Source organism: Falco cherrug, chromosome 18, assembly GCF_023634085.1.
Source record: "Falco cherrug isolate bFalChe1 chromosome 18, bFalChe1.pri, whole genome shotgun sequence".
Lineage (NCBI taxonomy): Eukaryota > Metazoa > Chordata > Aves > Falconiformes > Falconidae > Falco > Falco cherrug.
The window spans coordinates 6989612-7015163 of NC_073714.1; the positions used below are offsets into that span (position 1 = coordinate 6989612).

Consider the following 25552-nt stretch of genomic DNA (forward strand, 5'->3'; position numbering starts at 1 on the left):
GGCGTAGAGAGGAAAAAAACCAGCAGCCCACTCCCTCCCGTCGTCGTACTGTACCTGGGACAGAAGAAATCTTGGGGATACGTGGAATATTTTTAAGGAATAGTTCAAAGGAAGAGCATAGACAATTGACTGTAGAGGGAAGAAAACATTGGTATGGGCTTTAGATTCAAAGTGTGACAGCAGTTGTCCCCTGTCAGGTGGCAGCAGTTGGGGTGGTGGTCGAGGGGCTTGGCTGCTCCCCTGGGTTTTATACAAAAATGGAATGGATAAACCATTTTTTACAAAAAAAACCCCCATGCCTCTCCTTGGGGCTGGTGAGGGGGGAAGGCGCGAGGGGGGGGTTCGGGCTCTCGGGGCTCGCGTAGGGGAAGGGGGGCCCGGGGCCCCTCCGCTGGCACCGGGCAGAGGGAGTGCCCCGGCACGGCGCGCGCCAGATGCAAATTAGCCCCCGCCCATATGCAAATCACCCAGCATGGCGCTGCCCCGCCCTCTATGCAAACAACGACGGGCGGGGCGGCTCTCAGGGCTCCGCCCCCCCGGCCCCACATGGCCGGGGAAGCCCGGGGCTGCCCCGGCCCCGCTGACCCTGGGGCAGGGCGCCCCCTGTCCCGGAGCATCTGTCCTGGGCCTGTGGGCGCCCCGGCTGTCCGGCCGGCCTCGGCACTGGGGACACTGTCCTGGGTGTCCACCAGCCCTGGGCCCGCGGGTGCCGCCTGCCCGGGGCCGTGGCTCCCTGCCCCGGCCCGCCGGGGCTCCTGTAGAGCCGTGTCCCGGCACAAGCAGCCCGACCCCGGGTCTCTGCGTGGTCCCGGGGAAGGGACGGGTGGGTGTGGAGGGCGGATGGAGCCGGGGCGGCCGCAGCTCTGGCAACACGGGTGTCCGGTTGCATCAGGTGCAAGGAGGCCCTGTTGGCCCCTGGCCCCGGGCGCTGTCTGCCACCCTGTCGCCGCCTCGGCCCCGTCCCGCCGGGCTGCAGCGTCTGGGCTGCCCCGCGGAGCCGGTACCTTCGGGGCCGGGCCCGGCCTGTGCAGCCCTGGTCGTGGTGGTGTGGCCGCCGCTGTCACAAGATGGCGGCGGGAGGTGTTAGGGTGGGGCGGGCGGCGCTGCGGCGGGGCAGGCGGGGCCGAGGGGCGGGCGGGCTGCCCGGGGGAGGGCGGCGGGGCGCGGGGGGGCGGCCGCGGGGGGGCGGCGGGGGCGGCGGACCGCACAATGGCGGGGCCGTTCATCCCGCAAGATGGCGGCGGCGGGGAGGGGCCGTCCTTGCAGCCCGCGGGCGACGCACCGCGCAGGCGCGCCCCGCGCTGCCCGAGAGCGCACGCGCACGCCGGCCCGCGCCTCGCGCCGCCGGCCCGCGCGGGAGGCTCCATGCGGCCGCGACGGGGGACGACGACGGGGGATGTCGGTTCGCACCCGCCCCGCTGCGCTCTGCGGGGAAGGCGGAGCGGTTCGGCCGCCCTGTCAGTACCGGTCAGCGACCGGGAGCCGCGGGCAGCTTGGGAGTCCGCAGCGGGAAAGGCTGCGCTCGGCGTTACATAACGCGCCTCCCCCGCCCGCCGGCAGTGGTTGCGCCGCCCCGCCCCCGCGGCGCGTTCGGCTCTCTCCAATGGCGGCGCGACGCGGAGGGGCGGGGCGAGGAGGATATAAATAGAGGCGGGTCGGTGGGCGCCGCGCTCAGTCCGCCGCGGCCGTTACAGTGTCCAGCCGCTTCTTGCCGCGCCCGCGCTCCCTCCCGCCGCCGCTCCGCTGCCGTCGTCATGAACGGACAACTCAATGGCTTCCACGAGGTGTTCATCGAGGAGGGCACCTTCCTGTTCACCTCTGAGTCCGTGGGCGAGGGGCACCCAGGTGCTGGGCCGCGGCGTTGCGGCGAGCGCGCAGGCGCGGCTCGGTGCTGCGCGGCTGTCTCGGGGCGGGCGGGGGGCGGCGGCGGGGAGGGGGCGGATGCCCGGCGTTGTTGGGGGGGGGGGGGAAGCAGGGAGGTGTGGGGGGGGGGGGGGGGGCGGTGATGCCAGCGGGCGCGCGCGCAGTGCGGGACGGCGCGCGCCGCATTGCGGGCCTCGGGCGCGCACGTGCTTCCCGCGTGGGGCGGGCGGGGGGGAGGGAGGGGGGGGGGGGGGGCACGGGTCACGGCACGACGCGCACCGGGGTGGGGGTGGGGGGGATGGGGGTCTCATGGGATGACGTAACCGAGATGCCCCGGGGGCCGCCGTGACTCAGCCGTGACTAAGCAGCTCCCGGAGGGTGGCAGGGCCGGTGTGTGCACCCCACGCGCCCGTGGTGTCACCCGTGTCGTCCCCCCCCCCCCCCCCCCGGCGGATGGCGGAGCCGCGGGGCTCCCCTGGGGGGACCGGGTCGCCGTGGGGCCGCTGGGGCCGTGACAGGCCGGGGAGGGGCCGCTCCCACCCCCTCCCCTGCCGCAGCTCCCCACAGCCTGTTGGGGGACCCCCGGCTCTCCTGCCCCAACCGCCCCCGCGGAGTCCCACGTCCCCCGTCCCCCCCATGGGGACCCCTTGCCTCTCCTGCCCTCCCAGCACTATACGCCCGGAGCACCCTGTCGGCCCACCCAGGGGCTGCCTGGTGCTGCCCCCCGCCCCTGGAGTGCCGGGACCCCCCGTGGGGGCTGTTCCAGGCCCCCCCGAGCCGCCCAGCCGCGGTGCCAGGCTGTGCCGGGCTCGCTCCCGGCCTTTGTGCTCGCCCCTTTCGGGCGCGTGACTGCGAAGCCGCCCGGACAGCTGCCACCCCCCCTGCCCGCCGCCCCCTGAGCCCCCCACTGCCCCCCCGAGCCCCCGCAGCCTGGATGTCCCCCCTACAGGGCACCCCACATGACCCCAAGCCCCCGCTGCCCCCCCCCCCCCCCAGCGTGGCTCGCTCCATCACATCTGCAGGCACCCGCAGCACCCATGGCGTAACCTTCTGGCCGATCTGGGGGTACATTTGGGGCTCCCCCCCCTCCCCCCCAACACTGGGAAGGTTCCTTGTACCCGAGGTCACACGCTGGCACACGGGACGGGGAGTCTGGCACCCGTCTGCGGGTGTAAGGTCCGGTTCCTCGCTCCTTCACCCCGAGGAGCAGCCAGGGAAGCCACCTCCCTCTCCCGGAGGTGCTGCCTCATCCCTCCCGAATCCGGCCCGAAAGGTCGCCGCCAAGGACGTCCGCGGTCCCGGAGAAGTTGCTTATTCACGGCCGAGCCCCGAGCAGCCCTCGGGGAGTGGGAGAGGGGTTTTTCCCCCTCCCAGAATCAGACATCCCGGCTCCCAGAGGAAACGGGGAATCTGGTGGGAGCTGGCTGGGCACGCTGCGGGGCAGCTGTCGGGATCGGGGCCCCCCCAGGAGCTGGGGGCAGAGCTGCTGGAATCTGGCACCCGCTGGATTGGGAAAGCCGGGGCTGGAGAAGGGGGTGCCAGTTGGCAGTGCTGTAGGTGGCCGAGCCCAAGCTCTGACCCGACTGTAACTGGAGCTTAACTGGTAAATGCCAGAAATTCCAGGCTAATAAGCCGGCGTGGGGACAAGGCGAGGGCTGTGCGCGCCGCTGGAGGCTGCCGGCTTAAGGGGCGGCTCGTGCTCGGCTCCGGGTGGTTCCCGGCGTAGCACGGGCTCGGCTGTGCCGAGGGATCGTGGCTCAGGAAGGAAGGGCCGTGCCGCTGTGACAGCCTCGTGCTCTCTGTTCCCCTCCAGATAAAATCTGCGACCAGATCAGCGATGCTGTCCTGGACGCTCACCTCAAGCAGGACCCTGACGCCAAGGTGGCCTGCGGTGAGTCGCACCCTGGGGACACGCGGACATGCTGGTGCTGGCTGGGTGACGCCGGCGCTGACGTCCTGTTCCCTTTCAGAAACGGTAGCAAAGACGGGGATGATCCTGCTGGCAGGGGAGATCACCTCCCGGGCCGCCGTCGATTACCAGAAGGTGGTCCGGGACACCATCAAGCACATCGGTTACGACGATTCCTCCAAAGGTACGTGCCGGGGGACGTTACAGCTCACCTCCAGCGCAGGTTTTGGTGCGCCAGGCTCACCGCTGCCTCCGCTGTGCCCCAGGCTTCGACTACAAGACGTGCAACGTGCTGGTGGCCCTGGAGCAGCAGTCGCCTGACATCGCCCAGGGTGTCCACCTGGACCGCAGCGAGGAGGACATCGGTGCCGGGGACCAGGTGAGCCCCTGCGCCGCGTGAGCTGCCACGGTTCAGCCAGAGGGATTGTAGCTTCACCGCAGCCTCCCTCCGCTGCAGGGCCTGATGTTCGGTTACGCCACGGACGAGACGGAGGAGTGCATGCCCCTCACCATCGTGCTGGCCCACAAACTGAACGCCAAGCTGGCCGAGCTGCGGCGTAACGGCACCCTGCCCTGGCTGCGCCCCGACTCCAAGACACAGGTGAGGGCCCCGCCTGGCCTTGTCGTGAGCACCTGGTGCCTTGGGGGTCCCAAAGGCCACTCCCGAGTCCCCAGCCTGACCGCCCCGGCGTTCCCCCCGGCAGGTGACAGTTCAGTACATGCAGGACCGCGGTGCTGTCATCCCCATCCGGGTGCACACCATCGTCATCTCGGTGCAACACGACGAGGAGGTGTGCCTGGACGAGATGCGGGACGCGCTGAAGGAGAAGGTGATCAAGGCGGTGGTGCCGGCCAAGTACCTGGACGATGACACCATCTACCACCTCCAGCCCAGCGGGCGCTTTGTCATCGGTGGCCCCCAGGTACGGTGGTGTTTCCCGGCGAAGCTGTACCTGTACCGGCACGGTGGTGGTGGCACCATGGTGACGGTGTTGTCCCTGGCAGGGTGACGCTGGGCTGACCGGCCGCAAGATCATTGTGGACACTTACGGGGGCTGGGGGGCCCACGGCGGCGGCGCCTTCTCGGGGAAGGATTACACCAAGGTGGATCGCTCGGCTGCCTACGCCGCACGCTGGGTGGCCAAGTCCCTGATCAAGGCCGGGCTGTGCCGCAGGGTGCTGGTTCAGGTGGGTGCAAGCAGGTCTCCCCCTCCCCCTGCTTGTGACGGGGGGTCCTCGGACTTAATCTGTGCTTTTTTTTCCCCCCCAGGTCTCTTATGCCATCGGGGTGTCCCACCCCTTGTCCATCTCTATCTTCCACTACGGCACTTCCCAGAAGAGCGAGCGTGAGCTGCTGGAGATCGTCAAGAAGAATTTCGACCTCCGTCCCGGGGTGATCGTCAGGTAACGGGTGCTGGAGAAGTGGGGGGACACGCGCCACTGTGAGAGGAAAGGTTGGGGGGGGGGACACAGCGGGGTGGTGGCGGCGCGTGGGGGTCCCCTCCCCGGAGCAGCCGTGGTCACCGCCTGGCGCAGCTGGAACCGGCGCGGAGAGCCGCTCGTGCCGGAAGATAAAAGCGCTTTCGGGCGCGGACGGGGGTAAGTATCCACTGAGAGCCAGAGCGCTTGGAGCTTCTCGGGAGTTGGTGGGCGCGGGGCAGCCCGGGAAGCTCCAACCGCCCCCCGGGGATGGGGAGGAGAAGGAGGCGACGCTGCGGACCCCCGGCCAGGCAGGGAAGGGGTGAGCATACGGCCGGATCCTTTTTACTGAGTTGAGGACTTGTATATTCCAGGGATCTGGATCTGAAGAAGCCCCTCTATCAGAGGACCGCAGCCTATGGCCACTTTGGTAGGGACAGTTTCCCTTGGGAAGTTCCCAAAAAGCTAAAATACTGAAAAAAAAAGCCTTGTTAGGCTTTTTCCCCCCATTCCTGCGGGCGTAGGCTACAGAGAAGCTCGCGGGCTCTGGGGGAAAGAGCTCCTTGGTCCCCCAGGGTCTCCTGGCCCCGTGTCCCCCCCCCACCTTTTCTCTCTCTCTCTCTCTCTCTCTCTCTCGCCATACTTCGTTTGCGTGGGGACCACGTGTGGCCTCGTGCCTCTCCCCGAGCCCCCCCGTGTCCCCCCCCGCCCCGTGGCCGCCGATCACTCCGGCTTCTTTTTAAAAATCTCGTGTGACGTCTGAGCTCAGAGATGGCGAAACGCCCCGAGCGCTCCCCCCTGGCCTTGACTCTCACCGTCCCGCTGCAGGGGTGGGGGTGACATTCCGGCTCCCCCCCTTCCCCCAAGGGACCTCGCTGGTGCTGGTTTTGTTCTTAACCCGGATTTTAAACCTTTTTCTCTCGGAGGGTGCACGTTTTGGGGGAGGGGGGCGGGGAAAAGCACGGCATTAAAACTGCCCCCCTCCCCCCGCCAAACCCCCCATGCGGGTTTGGTACCGGAGGGAAATGTTTTATTGTCCTTTTGGTGGTGGTGGGGTTTTTTTTCCCTGTTTGTTTTTTTTTTTTTTTAATTAAGAAAGCTGAAGTGACTCCACAACTGCACACCACGACCCCCCCCCCCCTTCCCACCTCCAGCTCAGTGGTGGGGGTGGGGGGGTGGGGGGCTCGGCTGAGCTTTATATATATATTTTTGGGGGAAAAGGGGGAGGGATTTGGCCCTTCATACTTGAACGATTTTTTCTAGCGGTGTATTTATTGTGTGCTGAGGCGCGGGGCGTGAGTACAGAGAAGCCCCCGGGCTCAGACGGCAGCTCTTGATTTTCCCGAAAGCCCCCCCCCCCCCCCCCCCCCCCCCCCCCCAGCACCTTCACCCCCCCTCCAGCCACCTTTCCCCCCACCTCGAGGAGGCTGAGATGGCCTCTGAATTGGGGTGAAAAAGGGGGAAATCGGGTTTGTTGACAGAGGGGGAGAGGGGCAGGCAAGTGCTGGGGCTGCCCAGCCCCGGGAGCGTGGCGCATTTGGTCGGTGTGGTACAGAGAAGCCGGCTTGTTTACCTGCCCATCCCGGGGGGCCGGTGCCCCCAGAAGTGCCTTGGTGGGGTGGGAGTGATGGTGGGGGGGGCTTTCTCTTTTTTTTTTTTTTTTTTTTTTTTCTTCCCCCCCCCCCCCCCCCCCCTTTAATATTTTTCTGGAGGTTTTATTACATTTGTTTCTATTTCACCAATTCCAAAAAGAAACTCAAGAAATCTCAATAAAAAACTGCTGGGTGAGACAGCACCTGCCTCAACCTGTGCTTGCGGGGGGGGGGGGGGCTTAAAAAATGGAGGTTTTTTGGGGTGCTCAGAGCTCAGGGCCCCCCTGGCCCTCCCTGTGGCCGTCGGACGAGCCTCCTCTTCCTCACCATGCCAGTTGGCGAAGGTCACCTCCTGTGCCAGCTGCTGCGGCGGCGGCCGGCCCAGCGCCAGGTTCCGGAGGGAGATGCAGGTCATCAGCGCGCTGCGAGGGTTTGGGGGGGGTCAGTGCCGGAGAAGGGGGGACGTTAAGGGGAAGGGAGGGGGAAAAAGGGTGATTTTTGGGGCTCACCTGCGGCGGAAGAGGTAGAATTTCTTGCGGAGGAAGCGGTGGAGGCGCTGGGTCCAGCTGGCATCGCGCCGCCGGCTCTGCTCCTCCAGCCGCCGCTGCCGCCGCAGGAACGCCGTCACCAGCGGGTCGGACGGGGTCCCCTCGGCCAGCGGCTCCCCCAGGATGGGCCGCAGCTCCGGGGGCAGCGGCTCCGTCTCTGCAGGGGCATAAAGTGGGGGGTGAGCCGGGGGGGGAGCCCCTGAGCCCCCCCCCGCAAGCCCCCAGCCCCGGTGCTCACCGGTGCCGTTGCGCACCGCGGTCCCGCAGCTCCTGCAGCCGCGTCAGGTTGCGCTCCAGCGCCAGCGCCGTCGTGTTGACGTAGAGGTACATGTAGCACGAGGGCTCCGGCGATACCGTGTGTACCTTGTGGTACTGCCCCGCCGGCAGCTGGGCGGGCAGGGGCCGTCAGCAGCCCTGGGGGGACCCCCTGCGCCCCCCAGCCCCGTCCCCCCAGCCCCTCACCTGCATCCCCTCGCCCTCCCGCAGCGAGCGGTTGTGGTGCTGCTCCACCAGCTCCACCAGCACTTCTCCCCGCAGCACCCGCAGGCTGGTGTTACCCAGGTCCTCGCTCACAAAGTTTTCCAGGTGCAGGCCTGGGGGAGGGAAAAAGGGTGTACAGCCCCCCTAGGGTGGGTGCCTGTGACCCCCCTCCCCCCCCCCAAAGCCAGGGGGTGTCCATACCGGGGAAGTCGGCGATGAAGACGGCATCGGTGTGCCCGTCCAGCTGGTTCTCCAGCTCCTGCAGCCGCTGCCGCCAGGGGCGAGAGCTCCAGCAGCAGCGGCAACAGCCAGGGCGTGCGGCTCCACGGGGACCACGGTGCCCGCACCAGGTCCACCCGGGGGTCCACCAACCTGTGGGGACAGCCCGTCAGCACCCCCACGTACCTCCCCAGCCCCCCAGATGTCGTGTCCGTCCCGTCCCCCCCCCCCCCGCCAACCTCTGCTGGAAGCGGTCGTTGATGGAGACCCAGATGTCGAAGTAGATCTGGGGCTCGGAGACGTTGTAGCGGGGCAGGAGGCGGCTCAGGCACAACGAGTATTGCTTCAGCATGTCCGCGTGGTCCTTCCAGCGCCGGCTCTGCGTGAACACCTGCCCGGGGAGGGGGTCCCGTGGGTGGCTGGGTGATGGGGACCCCCTCCGTGACCCCCCCCCCCCGCACCGTCTCGGTGTCCCAGCTCACCCCCGGTTTGAGGTAGCCCACCTCCCCGGTGAGCCCGTCCCGGTACGTGATCTTGACGTGCTGGTGGTAGCGGGAGTGAACCATCATGTCCCAGGAGTAACCGTACAGGCCGTTGGTCCAGTTGTTGTAGCCCTGGCGGGGACGGGACACGGTGTCACTGTTCCCACCCCAAGTGACAAGAAGGGGATGGGGACCCCCGAATCCCCCCCTGGGCGACCCCCCTCCCACAGCCCTTGTGCCTGTGACCCCCCAGCACTGAGTCCCTGCCCCATCACTGTGCCCTGCCCCCCATCCTCAAGCATCCTTTCCCCCCCCGTGTCCCCAAGAACACCCGTGTCCCCAAAAATACCACCATGTGCAAAAAAAAAAAGCCTTCACACTCCCCAAAACGACCCTCGTGTCCCCCCAAAATACCCCTGTGTGCGCTACAATACTCCCCCATGACCTAAAAAATATCCCCGTGTGCCACAAAATACCCCCACGTGCTAAAAAAATGCCCCCAAGTACCCCAAAATACTCCCCATGACCTAATAAACCCCCCGTCCCCCAGAATACCCCCATGTGCTAATAAATAACCTCCCATCCCCCAAAATGCCCCCCACGTCCCCAAAACAAAAACATCCCCCTGTCCCCCAAAATGCCCCCAGGTACCCTAAAATACTCCCCGTGACCTCAAAAATATCCCCATGTCCCACAAAATACCCCAGGTACCCTAAAATACTCCCCGTGACCTCAAAAATATCCCCATGTCCCACAAAATACCCCATGGGATAAAAAAAAAAAAAAGGGCTGATGCCCCCCCAAATGCACCCCGTGTACCCAAAGTACTCCCCATACCCCCCCCCAAATACTTCCCATGACCTAAAAAATACCCCCGTGTCCCCCCAAAATACCCCCATGCTAAAAAAATGCCCTAATGCCCCCCAAAATGCCCCCATGTACCCCAAAATACTCCCCATACCTGCCAAATACTCCCCATACCCCCCCAAAAATACTCCCCGTACCCCCCCAAATACTTCCCAAGGCCATAAAAAAATACCCCGGTGTCCCCAAAATACCCCCTCGGTGCTAAAAAAAAAATGGCTGATGTCCCCCAAAATGCCCCCATGCACCCCAAAATACTCCCCGCACCCCCAAATACTCCCCATACCCCCCAAAATACTCCCCGTACCCCCCCAAATACTTCCCAAGGCCATAAAAAAATACCCCTGTGTCCCCAAAATACCCCCCCGGTGCTAAAACCCACCCTCACATCCCCCAAAATGCCCTTCCCCCCTCCCCGCACCCCAAAAACACCCCCCGCATCCTCCAAAACACCCGTCTGACCTAAAAGACACCGGCTGCGTCCCCCCAAAACGCCCTCAGGTCCCCCCAAAATGCCCCCACCTCCAACGAAACGCCCCCCCCCCCGACCCCCCCGACCCCCCCCCCCCACCTGGGTGATGAAGTGGGAGTAGGGCAGGAAGAGCTGCTCCAGCACGTAGAGGATGGTGAAGGCAGCGGCCAGGTGCTGGCGAGGCCGAAGGCCCCCCCGCGCCCCCCCGCGCCCCCTGTAGTGGCAGTCGGGGCTGGGCCGGGGGGGCTGCGTGGCGGGCAGGACCCCCCGCAGCCAGGGTGGGCAGCGGGCGCAGAGGCGGCGGGGCCAGCTGGGGTGGCAGAACAGCCCGCTGGTGGCCAGCATGGTGTAGGGGAACATGCCTGGGGGGCACCGCAGCCTCAGGGACCCCCCCCCCCGCTGCATCCGGGGGCCCCCGGGGCCAGGGGAAGGGGGTCTGGGTGCTCCTGCCCCGGGGGGGGGTGATTTTGGGGGTGTCTGGTTGTCCCTGCCCAGGGTGGGGGTGATTTAGGGGGTGTCTCTGCCCAGGGTGGGGGGGGGGGGGTGGGGGGTGTCTGGATGCCCCTGCCCGGGGGGGGGGGGGGGGGGGGTTGGGGGGTGCCCCTGCCCAGGGTGGGGGTGATTTAGGGGGTGTCACTGCCCAGGGGGGGGGGGGGGTTGGGGGGTGTCTGGGTGCTCCTGCCCCGGGGGGGGTGATTTTGGGGGTGTCTGGTTGTCCCTGCCCAGGGTGGGGGTGATTTAGGGGGTGTCTCTGCCCAGGGTGGGGGGGGAGTTTGGGGGTGTCTGGGTGCCCCCTGCCTGGGGGGGGTGATTTGGGGGGTGTCTGGGTGCCCCTGCCCAGGGGGGGTGATTTGGGGGGTGTCTGGGTGCCCCCTGCCCGGGGGGGGTGATTTGGGGGGTGTCTGGGTGCCCCTGCCCGGGGGGGGGGGGGTTGGGGGTGTCTGGGTGCCCCCTCTCCATCACCCTCCTCATCCTCACCCTGACCCCCCTCCATCACCCTCCTCATCCTCACCCTGACCCCTCTCCATCACCCTCCTCCTCCTCACCCTGACCCCTCTCCATCACCCTCCTCATCCTCACCCTGACCCCTCTCCATCACCCTCCATTGCCCGGGGGGGGGGCGTTTGGGGGGTGCCCCTGCCCAGGGCAGGGGGGGTTGGGGCAGGGGGAAGGAGGGTGCCCAGGCTGAGGGTGTTTTGGGGTGCCCCTTCCCTGGCTCAGGCTGCACCAGGGGGTGCCGTGCCCGGGCTGGGGGTGCTCAGGGGGTGCCCGGGGTGCTGCCCCCCCCCCCCTCACCGATGCTGAAGAGCTGGGAGTTCATGCAGTGGAAGTAGGTGACGAAGACGAGGGCGAGGGGCCGGGTGGCGTCGAAGAAGAGCAGGAAGCCGGCGGAGAGGTCCAGCGCCAGCCCCCCCCCGTGCACCCACCAGCAGGCTGGTCATCTCCTCCGACAGCACCAGCCTGCGGGCAGGGCCCGTCACCCTCCTCATCCTCACCCCGACCCCGCCACCCCCCTCACGCTCGCCCCTCACCCCAACCCTCTCACACCCCCCCCCCCCATCTTCACCCCATCACCTCTTCACCCTCTTCATCCTCACCGCAACCCCGTCAGCCTCCTCACCATCACCCCAACCCATCACCCTCCTCATCCTCACCCTGACCCCCCTCCATCACCCTCCTCATCCTCACCCTGACCCCCCTCCATCACCCTCCTCATTCTCACCCTGACCCCCCCTCCATCACCCTCCTCATCCTCACCCTGACCCCCCTCCATCACCCTCCTCATCCTCACCCTGACCCCTCTCCATCACCCTCCTCATCCTCACCCTGACCCCTCTCCATCACCCTCCTCATCCTCACCCTGACCCCTCTCCATCACCCTCCTCATCCTCACCCTGACCCCCCTCCATCACCCTCCTCATCCTCACCCTGACCCCCCTCCATCACCCTCCTCATCCTCACCCTGACCCCTCTCCATCACCCTCCTCATCCTCACCCTGACCCCCCTCCATCACCCTCCTCATCCTCACCCTGACCCCCCTCCATCACCCTCCTCATCCTCACCCTGACCCCCCTCCATCACCCTCCTCATCCTCACCCTGACCCCCCTCCATCACCCTCCTCATCCTCACCCTGACCCCCCTCCATCACCCTCCTCATCCTCACCCTGACCCCCCTCCATCACCCTCCTCATCCTCACCCTGACCCCTCTCCATCACCCTCCTCATCCTCACCCTGACCCCTCTCCATCACCCTCCTCATCCTCACCCTGACCCCCCTCCATCACCCTCCTCATCCTCACCCTGACCCCCCTCCATCACCCTCCTCATCCTCACCCTGACCCCCCTCCATCACCCTCCTCATCCTCACCCTGACCCCCCTCCATCACCCTCCTCATCCTCACCCTGACCCCCCTCCATCACCCTCCTCATCCTCACCCTGACCCCCCTCCATCACCCTCCTCATCCTCACCCTGACCCCTCTCCATCACCCTCCTCATCCTCACCCTGACCCCCTCTCCATCACCCTCCTCATCCTCACCCTGACCCCCCTCCATCACCCTCCTCATCCTCACCCTGACCCCCTCCATCACCCTCCTCATCCTCACCCTGACCCCCCTCCATCACCCTCCTCATCCTCACCCTGACCCCCCTCCATCACCTCCTCATCCTCACCCTGACCCCCCTCCATCACCCTCCTCATCCTCACCCTGACCCCCCTCCATCACCCTCCTCATCCTCACCCTGACCCCCCTCCATCACCCTCCTCATCCTCACCCTGACCCCCCTCCATCACCCTCCTCATCCTCACCCTGACCCCCCTCCATCACCCTCCTCATCCTCACCCTGACCCCCCTCCATCACCCTCCTCATCCTCACCCTGACCCCCCTCCATCACCCTCCTCATCCTCACCCTGACCCCCCTCCATCACCCTCCTCATCCTCACCCTGACCCCCCTCCATCACCCTCCTCATCCTCACCCTGACCCCCCTCCATCACCCTCCTCATCCTCACCCTGACCCCCCTCCATCACCCTCCTCATCCTCACCCTGACCCCCCTCCATCACCCTCCTCATCCTCACCCTGACCCCTCTCCATCACCCTCCTCATCCTCACCCTGACCCCCCTCCATCACCCTCCTCATCCTCACCCTGACCCCCTCCATCACCCTCCTCATCCTCACCCTGACCCCTCTCCATCACCCTCCTCATCCTCACCCTGACCCCCCTCCATCACCCTCCTCATCCTCACCCTGACCCCCCTCCATCACCCTCCTCATCCTCACCCTGACCCCCCTCCATCACCCTCCTCATCCTCACCCTGACCCCCCTCCATCACCCTCCTCATCCTCACCCTGACCCCCCTCCATCACCCTCCTCATCCTCACCCTGACCCCCCTCCATCACCCTCCTCATCCTCACCCTGACCCCTCTCCATCACCCTCCTCATCCTCACCCTGACCCCTCTCCATCACCCTCCTCATCCTCACCCTGACCCCCCTCCATCACCCTCCTCATCCTCACCCTGACCCCCCTCCATCACCCTCCTCATCCTCACCCTGACCCCCCTCCATCACCCTCCTCATCCTCACCCTGACCCCCCTCCATCACCCTCCTCATCCTCACCCTGACCCCCCTCCATCACCCTCCTCATCCTCACCCTGACCCCCCTCCATCACCCTCCTCATCCTCACCCTGACCCCCCTCCATCACCCTCCTCATCCTCACCCTGACCCCTCTCCATCACCCTCCTCATCCTCACCCTGACCCCTCTCCATCACCCTCCTCATCCTCACCCTGACCCCCCTCCATCACCCTCCTCATCCTCACCCTGACCCCTCTCCATCACCCTCCTCATCCTCACGTGACCCCCCTCCATCACCCTCCTCATCCTCCCCCTGACCCCCCTCCATCACCCTCCTCATCCTCCCCCTGACCCCCCTCCATCACCCTCCTCATCCTCACCCTGACCCCCCTCCATCACCCTCCTCATCCTCACCCTGACCCCCCTCCATCACCCTCCTCATCCTCACCCTGACCCCCCTCCATCACCCTCCTCATCCTCACCCTGACCCCCCTCCATCACCCTCCTCATCCTCACCCTGACCCCCCTCCATCACCCTCCTCATCCTCACCCTGACCCCCCTCCATCACCCTCCTCATCCTCACCCTGACCCCCCTCCATCACCCTCCTCATCCTCACCCTGACCCCCCTCCATCACCCTCCTCATCCTCACCCTGACCCCCCTCCATCACCCTCCTCATCCTCACCCTGACCCCCCTCCATCACCCTCCTCATCCTCACCCTGACCCCCCTCCATCACCCTCCTCATCCTCACCCTGACCCCCCTCCATCACCCTCCTCATCCTCACCCTGACCCCCCTCCATCACCCTCCTCATCCTCAACCTGACCCCCCTCCATCACCCTCCTCATCCTCACCCTGACCCCCCTCCATCACCCTCCTCATCCTCACCCTGACCCCTCTCCATCACCCTCCTCATCCTCACCCTGACCCCTCTCCATCACCCTCCTCATCCTCACCCTGAACCCTCTCCATCACCCTCCTCATCCTCACGTGACCCCCCTCCATCACCCTCCTCATCCTCACGTGACCCCCCCTCCATCACCCTCCTCATCCTCACCCTGACCCCCCTCCATCACCCTCCTCATCCTCACCCTGACCCCCCTCCATCACCCTCCTCATCCTCACCCTGACCCCTCTCCATCACCCTCCTCATCCTCACCCTGACCCCCCTCCATCACCCTCCTCATCCTCGCCCTGACCCCTCTCCATCACCCTCCTCATCCTCACCCTGACCCCCCCTCCATCACCCTCCTCATCCTCGCCCTGACCCCCCTCCATCACCCTCCTCATCCTCACCCTGACCCCTCTCCATCACCCTCCTCATCCTCACCCTGACCCCCCTCCATCACCCTCCTCATCCTCGCCCTGACCCCTCTCCATCACCCTCATCCTCACCCTGACCCCTCTCCATCACCCTCCTCATCCTCACCCTGACCCCTCTCCATCACCCTCCTCATCCTCACCCTGACCCCTCTCCATCACCCTCCTCATCCTCACCCTGACCCCCCTCCATCACCCTCCTCATCCTCACCCTGACCCCTCTCCATCACCCTCCTCATCCTCACGTGACCCCCCTCCATCACCCTCCTCATCCTCCCCCTGACCCTTTCCCCCCTGAATCATCATCCTCATCCTCACCCCGCCCCCATCACCCGTCACCCTCCTCATCCTCATCACTCTGGCCCCCTCCCCCCCATCACCCTGCCCCTGTCCGTCCCCCCCCACCCCCCTCCCGATCCTCATCCTCACTTGAAGGGCGCAAAGAGCCAGTGGCGGGCGAGGGACCCCATGGAGTAGCCCCCCACCCAGTCGGCATCCAGCTTCTTCAGCCCCGCGATGAAGTAGACGATGAAGATCTGGAGGCGAAGGGGAGGAGTGGCGGGGGAGGGGTGAAGGGTGGCCCCAGGGGACACCCAGGTGCAGCGGGACGACGTGGGGTGGGCACCCACCTGGGCACGCAGCAGGGTGTAGTTCCACAGCGGCACGTGGGCGTTCCTCTTCTGGGGACGGAAAAGCCCATCCACGGACCTGGGGGGACACGGGGGGAGCGGCCGGGCCGCTGTCACCCCACTGCCAGCGTCACGGGGGACACCAGCCACCACCCCAGAGCCACAGGGAAACCCCGGTGCCGTGGGGGGACACCCCTGGGGACCCCAATGCCATGGGGGATCTAGGGCTCACGGCACCCTGTAGGGACGCCAGTGCCAGTGGGGACATGGGGGTCTATGCCACCCCGCAGGGACCCACTGTCACCCCACAGGGACAGCAGGACCTGTGCCACCCCACAGGGACCCAGTGCCACAGGGGACACCAGGACCTGTGCCAATCCATGGGGACCCAGTGCCACCAGTGACCCTAGGACCTGTGCCAATCCATGGGGACCCTGTGCCACCTGTGACCTCAGGACCAGTGCCGCCAGTGACCCCAGGGCATGTGCCATGCCACCCCACGGGGACCCTGTGCTGCCCCACAGGGGACCCAGTGCCACCAGTGACCCCAGGGCATGTGCCATGCCACCCCATGGGGACCCTGTGCTGCCCCACAGGGGACCCAGTGCCACCCCATGGGGACCCAGGACCACCAGTGACCCCAGGGCATGTGCCACGCCACCCCATGGGGACCCTGTGCTGCCCCACAGGGGACCCAGTGCCACCAGTGACCCCAGGGCATGTGCCATGCCACCCCATGGGGACCCTGTGCTGCCCCACAGGGGACCCTGTGCCACCAGTGACCCCAGGGCATGTGCCATGCCACCCCATGGGGACCCTGTGCTGCCCCACAGGGGACCCAGTGCCACCAGTGACCCCAGGGCATGTGCCATGCCACCCCATGGGGACCCTGTGCTGCCCCACAGGGGACCCAGTGCCACCAGTGACCCCAGGGCATGTGCCATGCCACCCCATGGGGACCCTGTGCTGCCCCACAGGGGACCCAGTGCCACCAGTGACCCCAGGGCATGTGCCATGCCACCCCATGGGGACCCTGTGCTGCCCCACAGGGGACCCAGTGCCACCAGTGACCCCAGGGCATGTGCCATGCCACCCCATGGGGACCCTGTGCTGCCCCATAGGGGACCCAGTGCCACCAGTGACCCCAGGGCATGTGCCACGCCGCCCCACGGGGACCCTGTGCTGCCCCACAGGGGACCCAGTGCCACCAGTGACCCCAGGGCATGTGCCATGCCACCCCATGGGGACCCTGTGCTGCCCCACAGGGGACCCAGTGCCACCAGTGACCCCAGGGCATGTGCCATGCCACCCCATGGGGACCCTGTGCTGCCCCACAGGGGACCCAGTGCCGCCAGTGACCCCAGGGCATGTGCCATGCCACCCCATGGGGACCCTGTGCTGCCCCACAGGGGACCCAGTGCCACCAGTGACCCCAGGGCATGTGCCATGCCACCCCATGGGGACCCTGTGCTGCCCCACAGGGGACCCAGTGCCACCAGTGACCCCAGGGCATGTGCCATGCCACCCCATGGGGACCCTGTGCTGCCCCACAGGGGACCCAGTGCCACCCCACGGGGACCCAGGGCCACCAGTGACCCCAGGGCACGTGCCGCCCCACGGGGACCCTGTGCTGCCCCACAGGGGACCCAGTGCCACCAGTGACCCCAGGGCATGTGCCATGCCACCCCATGGGGACCCTGTGCTGCCCCACAGGGGAGCCAGTGCCACCAGTGACCCCAGGGCATGTGCCATGCCACCCCATGGGGACCCTGTGCTGCCCCACAGGGGACCCAGTGCCACCAGTGACCCCAGGGCATGTGCCATGCCACCCCATGGGGACCCTGTGCTGCCCCACAGGGGACCCAGTGCCGCCAGTGACCCCAGGGCATGTGCCATGCCACCCCATGGGGACCCTGTGCTGCCCCACAGGGGACCCAGTGCCACCCCATGGGGACCCAGGACCACCAGTGACCCCAGGGCATGTGCCACGCCACCCCACGGGGACCCTGTGCTGCCCCACAGGGGACCCAGTGCCACCAGTGACCCCAGGGCATGTGCCACGCCACCCCACGGGGACCCTGTGCTGCCCCACAGGGGACCCTGTGGCACCAGTGACCCCAGGGCATGTGCCATGCCACCCCATGGGGACCCTGTGCCGCCCCACAGGGGACCCAGTGCCACCAGTGACCCCAGGGCATGTGCCATGCCACCCCATGGGGACCCTGTGCTGCCCCACAGGGGACCCAGTGCCACCAGTGACCCCAGGGCATGTGCCATGCCACCCCATGGGGACCCTGTGCTGCCCCACAGGGGACCCAGTGCCACCAGTGACCCCAGGGCATGTGCCATGCCACCCCATGGGGACCCTGTGCTGCCCCACAGGGGACCCAGTGCCGCCAGTGACCCCAGGGCATGTGCCATGCCACCCCATGGGGACCCTGTGCCGCCCCACAGGGGACCCAGGGCCACCAGTGACCCCAGGGCACGTGCCGCCCCACGGGGACCCGGTGGCGGCGCAGCTCACCCGTAGCGGTCGGCGCCCAGCAGCGCCAGCTGGAAGGCCAGCAGCCCGTACAGGTACGAGTGGTTGTTCCACGACGTCTTGTCCAGCAGCAGCAGGTACCAGTAGGGCCCCAGGAAGGCGGCGCAGCTCAGGCGGGTAGCAGCACCCGGCCATCACGCCCAGCGCCCCTGCGGGCACCACAGCCCTCCTGTCCCTGCCGCCCTCCCTGCGTCCCATCCCCGGCCCCTCATTCCCTGGTTCCCATCCCCATCCCGTCATTCCCTGGCTCTCCTCCCTGGCCCCAGCCCTCCCCAGCTCCCCTCCCCATCCCCATCCTTCCCTGGTCCTCCTTCCCATCCCTGTCCCCGTCATTCCCTCGTTCCCCCGCCCCGTCCCTGTCCGGTTCCCCTCCCTGTCCCCATCCCCATCCCTACCCGCTTCTCCCCCCCGTCCCCGTCATTCCCTGGTTCTTCTCCCCATCCCTGTCCCCATCGCTGTCACTCCCCGGTTCCCCATCCCTGTCCCCATCCCCGTCATCCCCTGGTTCTCCTCCCCATCCTTGTCCCCATCATTCCCCGGTTCCCCTTCCTGTCCCTGTCCCCGTCACTCCTTGGCTCTCCTCCCTGCCGGTCTCCATCCCCACCCCCCCTCGGTTCTGTCCCCATCCCTGTCCCCACGGTGGCTCCTGTCCCCATCCCTCCCCGGCTCCCCTCCTTGTCCCCGTCCCCACACCCGCTCCCCGTGCCCAGCCCAGCCCCGTCCCGTGTCTGTCCGCGCTCCCCGTGTCCCCCCGGCCCCCCGTACCCAGGAACATGGTGGCGTAGAGCAGGTACATCCAGTCGAGGGGCAGGGGCCGCAGGGCGGGCAGCAGCGGGAAGCGGCACACATCCAGCCCGTCCAGGAACCGCTGGTCCAGGTGGCCCAGGCCCCGCTCCTGGGGCACGTCCAGCGCCATCAGCAGCCCTGGGGGGGGGGGGGGTCAGTGGCCGGGCCCCTTCCCCGGCCGTGGGGGCACCCGGGCGGGCGCTGACCCCCCCCCCAGCCGCCAAACCTCCACCGCAACCTTTGCTCCGGGCTGACGTGTCCCAGCCGGCCGGGGCTGCCCCCGCTGCAGAGCTGGAGACCCCCAGCCCCCCGCAGCCCCTGGTTCCCCCAGAGCCCCCTCCCCAGTCCCAGCCTCCTTGTTCCCCCAGAGCCCCCCTGGAGCCCCCCCCCAGCCCCTGAGCCCCCCCCAGTCACCCTGGTCCCCCAGTCCCACCAAACACCACTGGACCCCCAGCTCCCCCCAGCCGCCCGGAGCCCCCTGGTCCCCCCCAGGCCCCCCCTGTCCCACTGGACCCTTTCGGACTCGCGGTTCCTACAGCCCCCAGTCCCCCTGGAGCCCCCTGGTTCCCCCAGGCCCCCCCTGTCCCACTGGACCCCCAGTTCCCCCCTGGTCCCCCCAAGCCCTCCTGGTCTGCCGATCCCTCCGGACCACCCCCACAGTCCCCCTGTGCCCCCCACAGGGCCTGGTCCCCCCAAACCCCCCCGAGCCCCCTCGGCCCCCCCAGCCCCCGGGCCGCGCAAACCCCCCAGCCCCTCCAAGCCTCCCAGTCCCCTCTGCCCCCACCAAGCCCCGCAGCTCCCCCGGAGCCCCAGCCCACCCGGTCCCCCCCCAGGCCCCCCGAGCCCCCCGGTTCCCCCTGACTCCCCCCCAGCCCCCCGGTCCCCCCCGGCCCCCCGTGTCCCCGCGCACCGAAGGCGGCGCGGAAGGCGCCGAGCGCGGCGGGGGTCGCAGGGCCGGTGCAGCAGCCGGACGAGCCGCTCCCACCGCGCCAGCTCCCGCAGCTCGAAGCCCAGGAGGCGCCGGGCCGCGCTGGGGCCGGGGGGGGGTTGGGGGGGGGCCGGGGGCCTCCCCGCCGCCTCCCCCCGCTCCGGCCGCCTCCGCCGTGCCGGCCCTGCAGCGGGGTCGGGGGTCAGAGGTCAGGGGGCACAGGGCACCCACCCCCCACCCCCCCCCCGGCGCCCCCCCGCCCGGGCCGTACCCGCCGCCGCCATCGCTAAGGCCCCGCCCCTCGCGCTACGTCACGCCACGTCACGGGGCGCGGCCGCCAATCGCCGCCGCCCTGGCGCCGGGGGCGGGGGGCGCGCGCGCCTCAGCCCCTCCCCAACCCCGGCACCCCGGCCCCGCCCCCGCACCCCCTGGCCCCGCCTCCGCACCCCTGACCCCGCCGCGACCCCTGACCCCGCCCCCTCCCGGAAGCCCCGGGCGGGCGGGGCCGGGGCCGGCGCCGCCGGCAGCGGGAGCGGAGCCACGGTGGGGTCGCGGGGCCGGGGGGAGCCTTAGGGGTCCCGCTGGGGTCTGCGGGGTGCGTGGGGGGGGTCTGGGGTACCTATGGGGCGCCTATGGGGTCCCCCTGGGGGGTGTATGGGGGGTCTGGGGTGTGTGGGGGGGGTCTGGGGTACCTATGGGGCGCCTATGGGATCCCCCTGGGGGGTGTATGGGGGGTCTGGGGTGTGTGTGGGGGGGTCTGGGGTACCTATAGGGCGCCTATGGGGTCCCCCTGGGGGGTGTATGGGGGGTCTGGGGTGTGTGGGGGGGGTCTGGGGTACCTATGGGGCGCCTATGGGGTCCCCCTGGGGGGTGTATGGGGGGTCTGGGGTGTGTGGGGGGGTCTGGGGTACCTATGGGGCGCCTATGGGGCACTTGGGGAAGTGCCTGTGGGGCAGCTGGCAGGCGTTTGGGTGGATATAGGGCGTCTGTGGGGTGCCCAGGATGCCTATAGGGTGCTTGTGGGGTCCCTTTGGGGTCTCCGGGGTGTATATAGGGGGTCTGGGATACATATGGGGCACCTATGGGGTGCCTGTGGGGCGCTTGGGGAAGTGCCTATGGGGTGCCTGGGGTGCTCATAGAGTGCTTGGGGTTCCCTCTGGGGTCTCTAGGGTGCGTATGGGGTACATATGGGGCACCTGTGGGGCTCATGGGGAAGTGCCTGTGGGGTGCCTGGCAGGCGCTTGGGTGGGTATAGGGACCTATGGGGTACCCAGGGTGCTTATAGGGTGCTTGTGGGGTCCCTTTGGGGTCTCTGGGGTGTATATAGGGGGTCTGGGGTACATAAGGGGCGTTTATAGGATGCCCATGAGGTGCCTGAGGAAATGTCTATAGGGTGTATGTATGGGGGGGTGGTGATGTCCTGGGGGGTGCCTATAGGGTGCTTGGTAGGTGCTTGGGGTGGATGTGGGGTGCCTATGGGGTGTTTCAGGATGCCTATGGGGTACCCAGGGTATGGGGTGCCTATAGGATGCTTGAGCAAGTGCCCAGGGTGTCTATGGGGTGCTTGGGGCTGCATGTAGGGCACCCCAATGCATATAGGGTGCCCAGGGTGCATGTGGGGCATTTGGGGTGTGTATGGGGTAGCTAGGGGGTGCTTGGGGTGCGTGTGGGGTGCTTGGCATTGATATGGGGGCATATGGAGTGCTATGGGGTGCGTATGGGGTGCCCGGGTGGAGATGGGGTACCTGTGGGGCTCCCAGGGCACCTATGGGTGCTCGGGGATGCCTTTGAGGTGCATATGGGGTGCTGGTGGGGTGCCCAGGGTGCTTATAGGGTACTCGGGAAGGTGCCCGGGGGGGGACAGGGGGCACCTATGGGTGCTTGGGGGTACCTTTGGGGTGGTCAGGGTGCCTATGGGGTGTTTGCTGTGCGTATAGGGTGCCTAGGGGGAGCTTGGGGTGCATATGGGGTGCTTGGGGAAGCACCCATGGGGGGGGGGGGGGGGCTGCCCAGGGTGCACATGGGGTGCTTGGGGGGTTATCTGGGGTACGTATAGGGTGCCTGGGGTACCTATAAGGTGCTTGGGGAAGTGCCTGCAGGGACACGAGGTGCTTGGGGGTGTATAGGGGGTGCCTCGGGGGTGCTTGGGGACATATAGGGGGTGCCTCGGGGGTGCTTGGGGACATATAGGGGGTGCCTCGGGGGTGCTTGAGGTGCGTACGGGGTGCTTGGGGGGTGCCCAGGGTGCATATATGGTGCTTGGGGTGGACTCGGGTCACCTATAGGGTGCTTGGGGTGTATATGCGGGATGCTGGGGGGTGCCCAGGCATGCCTATAGGGTGCTTGGCAGGTGCCTGGGGTGGGTATGGGGTACCTATGGGGTCCGGGGGGTGCTCAGGGTGCCTATGGGGTGCTCAAGGGATACCTTTGGAATGTCTAGGGGTGTATATGGGGTGTCTGGGGTGCCTATGGGGTGCTCTGAGGGTGTATGTGGGGTGCTTGGGGGGAGCCCAGGGTGTAGATGGGGTGCCTGTGGGGTGCAGGGCAGGTATGGGGGTGCCTATAGGGGGTGCAGGGGGGGTATGTGGGGTGCCTGTGGGGGGTGCAGAGGGGGTATGTGGGGTGCCTGTGGGGGGTGCAGGGGGGGTATGTGGGGTGCCTGTGGGGGGTGCTAGGGAGTTCCCAGGGGTCTGGGCAGTGCCCAGGGTACCCATGGGGTGCTGGGGGGTGGGGGGCAGGGCATGGGGGGTGGTGTCATGTCCATGTGGGGCGCTGGGGTGCCCACCCTAACCCCTGCCCTGTGGTTCCAGGCGGGCAGCATGGCGGGCAGCACGGCGGGCGGCGTGGCGGGCGGCGTGGCGGGCGGCGGGCGCATGCAGGCGCTGCAGCGGGAGGTGGAAGGCGTCAAAACCATCATGACCCAGAACGTGGAGCGGATCCTGGCGCGGGGCGAGAACCTCGAGCAGCTCCACAGCAAGAGCCAGGACCTGGAGGCCACTGTGAGAGCAGGGGCCCAGGGGGGGCGGGGGTCCCCAGGGTGGGACGCGGGGTCCCGAAGGTGGGCACAGGGTCCCCGAGGTGGCACGAGGTCCCCAAAGTGGGATGCAGGTGGTCCCCAAGGTAGGATGAAGGGTCTCCAAGGTGCCACATGGTCCCCAGGTGTGGATGCTGGGTCCCCAGGGTGGACACAGGGTCCCCACAGTGGCATGAGGTCCCCAAGATGGGACACAGGGTCCCTGGGGTGGGATACAGGGTTTCCAGGGTGGGACATGGGGTCCCGAAGGTGGGCACAGGGTCCCCGAGGTGGCACGAGGTCCCCAAAGTGGGATGCAGGTGGTCCCCAAGGTGGCATGGGGTCCCCAAGGTGGGACATGGGGTCCCCAAGGTGGCATGGGGTCCCCAGGCGGGAATACAGGGTCTCCAGGGCAGGCACAGGGTCCCCAAGATGGGACACAAGGTCCCCAGAGTGGGCACAGGGTCCCCAAGATAGGATGAAGGGTCTCCAAGGTGCCACATGGTCCCCAGGTGTGGATGCTGGGTCCCCAGGGTGGACACAAGGTCCCTGAGGTGGACACAGGGTCCCCACGGTGGCATGAGGTCCCCAAGATGGGACACAGGGTCCCTGGGGTGGGATACAGGGTTTCCAGGGTGGGACATGGGGTCCCAAAGGTGGGCACAGCGTCCCCAAGGTGGGACAAAGGATCCCTGAGGTGGCATGGGGTCCCCAGGGTGGACACAAGGTCCCTGAGGTGGGCACAGGGTCCTCAAGGTGGCACCAGGGCCCCGAGGTGGGTGCAGGGTCCCATGGGTGGCACCATGTCCCCAGGTGGGTGCAGGGTTCCTCCAGGTGACATCTGGTTTGAGCACAGGATCCCCTGGGGGTGATGCTGGGACCCCAGGGGGGACAGAGGGCTATAGGACATGGGGTCCCCAAAGGGACAACTGGGTCCAGTTGGGCACTGGGTTTGGGGGCGTGGGGCATGTAGGTGGCAGGGGGTGTCCCCAAGGGTGGCAGCAGCAGGTCCCCAGGGTGGCAGTGTCACTGCGGTGGCAGGGGGTGTCTCCAAGGGTGGCGGGGGGGTCCCCGGGGTGGCAGGTGTCCCCGGGGTGGCAGGTGTCCCCAGGGTGGTAGGGCTGTCCCCGGGGTGGCAGGGCTGTCCCCAGGGTGGCAGGCTGTCCCCGGGGTGGCAGGGCTGTCCCCGGGGTGGCAGGTGTCCCCAGGGTGGCAGGGCTGTCCCCGGGGTGGCAGGGTGTCCCCAGGGTGGCAGGGTGTCCCCGGGGTGGCAGGTGTCCCCAGGGTGGCAGGGTGTCCCCGGGGTGGTAGGGCTGTCCCCGGGGTGGCAGGGTGTCCCCAGGGTGGCAGGGTGTCCCCGGGGTGGTAGGGCTGTCCCCAGGGTGGCAGGGTGTCCCCGGGGTGGCAGGTGTCCCCAGGGTGGCAGGGCTGTCCCCGGGGTGGCAGGGTGTCCCCAGGGTGGCAGGGTGTCCCCGGGGTGGCAGGGCTGTCCCCGGGGTGGCAGGGTGTCCCCGGGGTGGCAGCTGTCCCCAGGGTGGCAGAGCTGTCCCCGGGGTGGCAGGTGTCCCCCCCCTGAGCTGTGTCCCTGCAGTCGGAGCACTTCAAGACGACGTCGCAGAAGATGGCCCGCCGGTACTGGTGGAAGAACGTGAAGCTGCTCGTCATCCTTGGCCTCGTGGGCGCCATCATCCTCATCCTCATCATCCTCCTGGTCACCGGCGTCATCCCCACCTAGAGCCCCCAGCCCCGCCTGCGGGGACCCCCAGCCACCCACCTGTCCCCACAGAATACAGGGGTGACAAGCCATGTGGGGCTGGCTGTGTGTGCGGCGTGCAGACGGGTGTGGGGACGCGGATGGGGACACGGATGGGGACTCGGGCATGAGGACACGGGTGGGGATGGGCGTGGGGACACGGATGGGGACTCGGACATGAGGACACGGGTGGGGACAGGCGTGGGGACACATGGAGTCACGGGTGGGAACTTGGGCATGACGACATGGATGGGGACGGGCATGACACGGATGGGGACAGGCATGGGGACACATGGAGTCACGGGTGGGAACTTGGGCGTGACGACACGGATGGGGATAGGCGTGGGGACACATGGAGTCACGGGTGGGAACTTGGGCATGACGACACGGATGGGGACAGACGTGGGGGCACGGGGACAGGGATGGGGACACATGGAGTCACGGGTGGGAACTTGGGCATGACGACACGGATGGGGACAGGCGTGGGGGCACGGGGACAGGCGTGGGGACACATGGAGTCACGGGTGGGAACTTGGGCATGACGACATGGATGGGGACGGGCATGACACGGATGGGGACAGGCGTGGGGACACATGGAGTCACGGGTGGGAACTTGGGCATGAGGACACGGATGGGGACGGGCATGACATGGATGGGGATGGGCATGAGGACACAGATGGGGACTCAGGCATGAGGACACGGATGGGGACAGACGTGGGGGCACGGGGACAGGCGTGGGGACACATGGAGTCACGGGTGGGAACTTGGGCATGACGACACGGATGGGGACAGGCGTGGGGGCACGGGGACAGGCGTGGGGACATGGATGGGGACACATGGAGTCACGGGTGGGAACTTGGGCATGAGGACACGGATGAGGACAGGCGTGGGGACATGGATGGGGACGGGCATGAGGACATGGACGGGGACAGGCGTGGGGACACATGGAGTCACGGGTGGGAACTTGGGCATGAGGACACAGATGGGGACAGGCATGACATGGATGGGGACAGGCATGAGGACACAGATGGGGACAGGCATGACACGGGGACGGGCATGACACGGATGGGGATGGGCATGAGGACACAGATGGGGACGGGCATGAGGACATGGACGGGGACAGGCGTGGGGACACATGGAGTCACG

General features: G+C 67.6%; 3 protein-coding genes and 1 long non-coding RNA gene across 5 annotated transcripts; 3 read left to right on the forward strand and 1 right to left on the reverse strand.

The window, feature by feature from the left end:
- The first annotated feature begins 1654 nt into the window (after positions 1 to 1654).
- Positions 1655 to 6255, forward strand: MAT2A (methionine adenosyltransferase 2A). Its single transcript, XM_055696295.1, has 9 exons — positions 1655 to 1845; positions 3677 to 3754; positions 3834 to 3956; positions 4039 to 4151; positions 4230 to 4373; positions 4477 to 4695; positions 4778 to 4960; positions 5043 to 5176; positions 5566 to 6255. Exons 1-9 carry the CDS (start codon positions 1755 to 1757, stop codon positions 5666 to 5668), a joined length of 1188 nt encoding a protein of 395 aa, XP_055552270.1. The 5' UTR covers positions 1655 to 1754; the 3' UTR covers positions 5669 to 6255.
- A 621-nt stretch (positions 6256 to 6876) lies between these two features.
- Positions 6877 to 19994, reverse strand: GGCX (gamma-glutamyl carboxylase). The gene is given in 20 exon segments (XM_055696278.1): positions 6877 to 7205; positions 7293 to 7488; positions 7570 to 7585; positions 7587 to 7718; positions 7794 to 7924; positions 8013 to 8091; positions 8093 to 8183; positions 8270 to 8421; positions 8513 to 8644; positions 9948 to 10210; positions 11145 to 11271; positions 11273 to 11309; positions 15185 to 15291; positions 15385 to 15463; positions 17909 to 18042; positions 18044 to 18075; positions 18692 to 18850; positions 19623 to 19656; positions 19658 to 19824; positions 19912 to 19994. Coding segments are annotated over 20 exon segments (2400 nt in total). The 5' UTR covers positions 19925 to 19994; the 3' UTR covers positions 6877 to 6886.
- VAMP8 (vesicle associated membrane protein 8) lies at positions 19951 to 24459 on the forward strand. The gene is made up of 3 exons (XM_055696320.1): positions 19951 to 20183; positions 22451 to 22639; positions 24245 to 24459. Exons 2-3 carry the CDS (start codon positions 22460 to 22462, stop codon positions 24386 to 24388), a joined length of 324 nt encoding a protein of 107 aa, XP_055552295.1. The 5' UTR covers positions 19951 to 20183; positions 22451 to 22459; the 3' UTR covers positions 24389 to 24459.
- Positions 22654 to 23719, forward strand: LOC129734179 (uncharacterized). 2 transcript variants are annotated; one of them, XR_008729824.1, is made up of 4 exons: positions 22673 to 23025; positions 23086 to 23157; positions 23199 to 23320; positions 23381 to 23719. It is a non-coding gene; the product is annotated as an uncharacterized LOC129734179 (long non-coding RNA). The 2 variants fall into 2 exon arrangements; XR_008729823.1 differs by having other exon boundaries at positions 22654 to 23025; positions 23086 to 23320.
- Positions 24460 to 25552: the final 1093 nt, after the last annotated feature.

Bases quoted from the DNA above. Each gene is read 5' to 3' on its own strand.
- MAT2A (XM_055696295.1), top strand. From the start codon at position 1,755: ATGAACGGACAACTCAATGGCTTCCACGAGGTGTTCATCGAGGAGGGC. The intron at 4,374-4,476 runs GTGAGGGCCCCG...TCCCCCCGGCAG, and splicing joins GCCCCGACTCCAAGACACAG to GTGACAGTTCAGTACATGCA. The intron at 4,961-5,042 runs GTGGGTGCAAGC...TTTCCCCCCCAG, and splicing joins GCCGCAGGGTGCTGGTTCAG to GTCTCTTATGCCATCGGGGT.
- VAMP8 (XM_055696320.1), top strand. From the start codon at position 22,460: ATGGCGGGCAGCACGGCGGGCGGCGTGGCGGGCGGCGTGGCGGGCGGC. The intron at 22,640-24,244 runs GTGAGAGCAGGG...GTGTCCCTGCAG, and splicing joins GCCAGGACCTGGAGGCCACT to TCGGAGCACTTCAAGACGAC.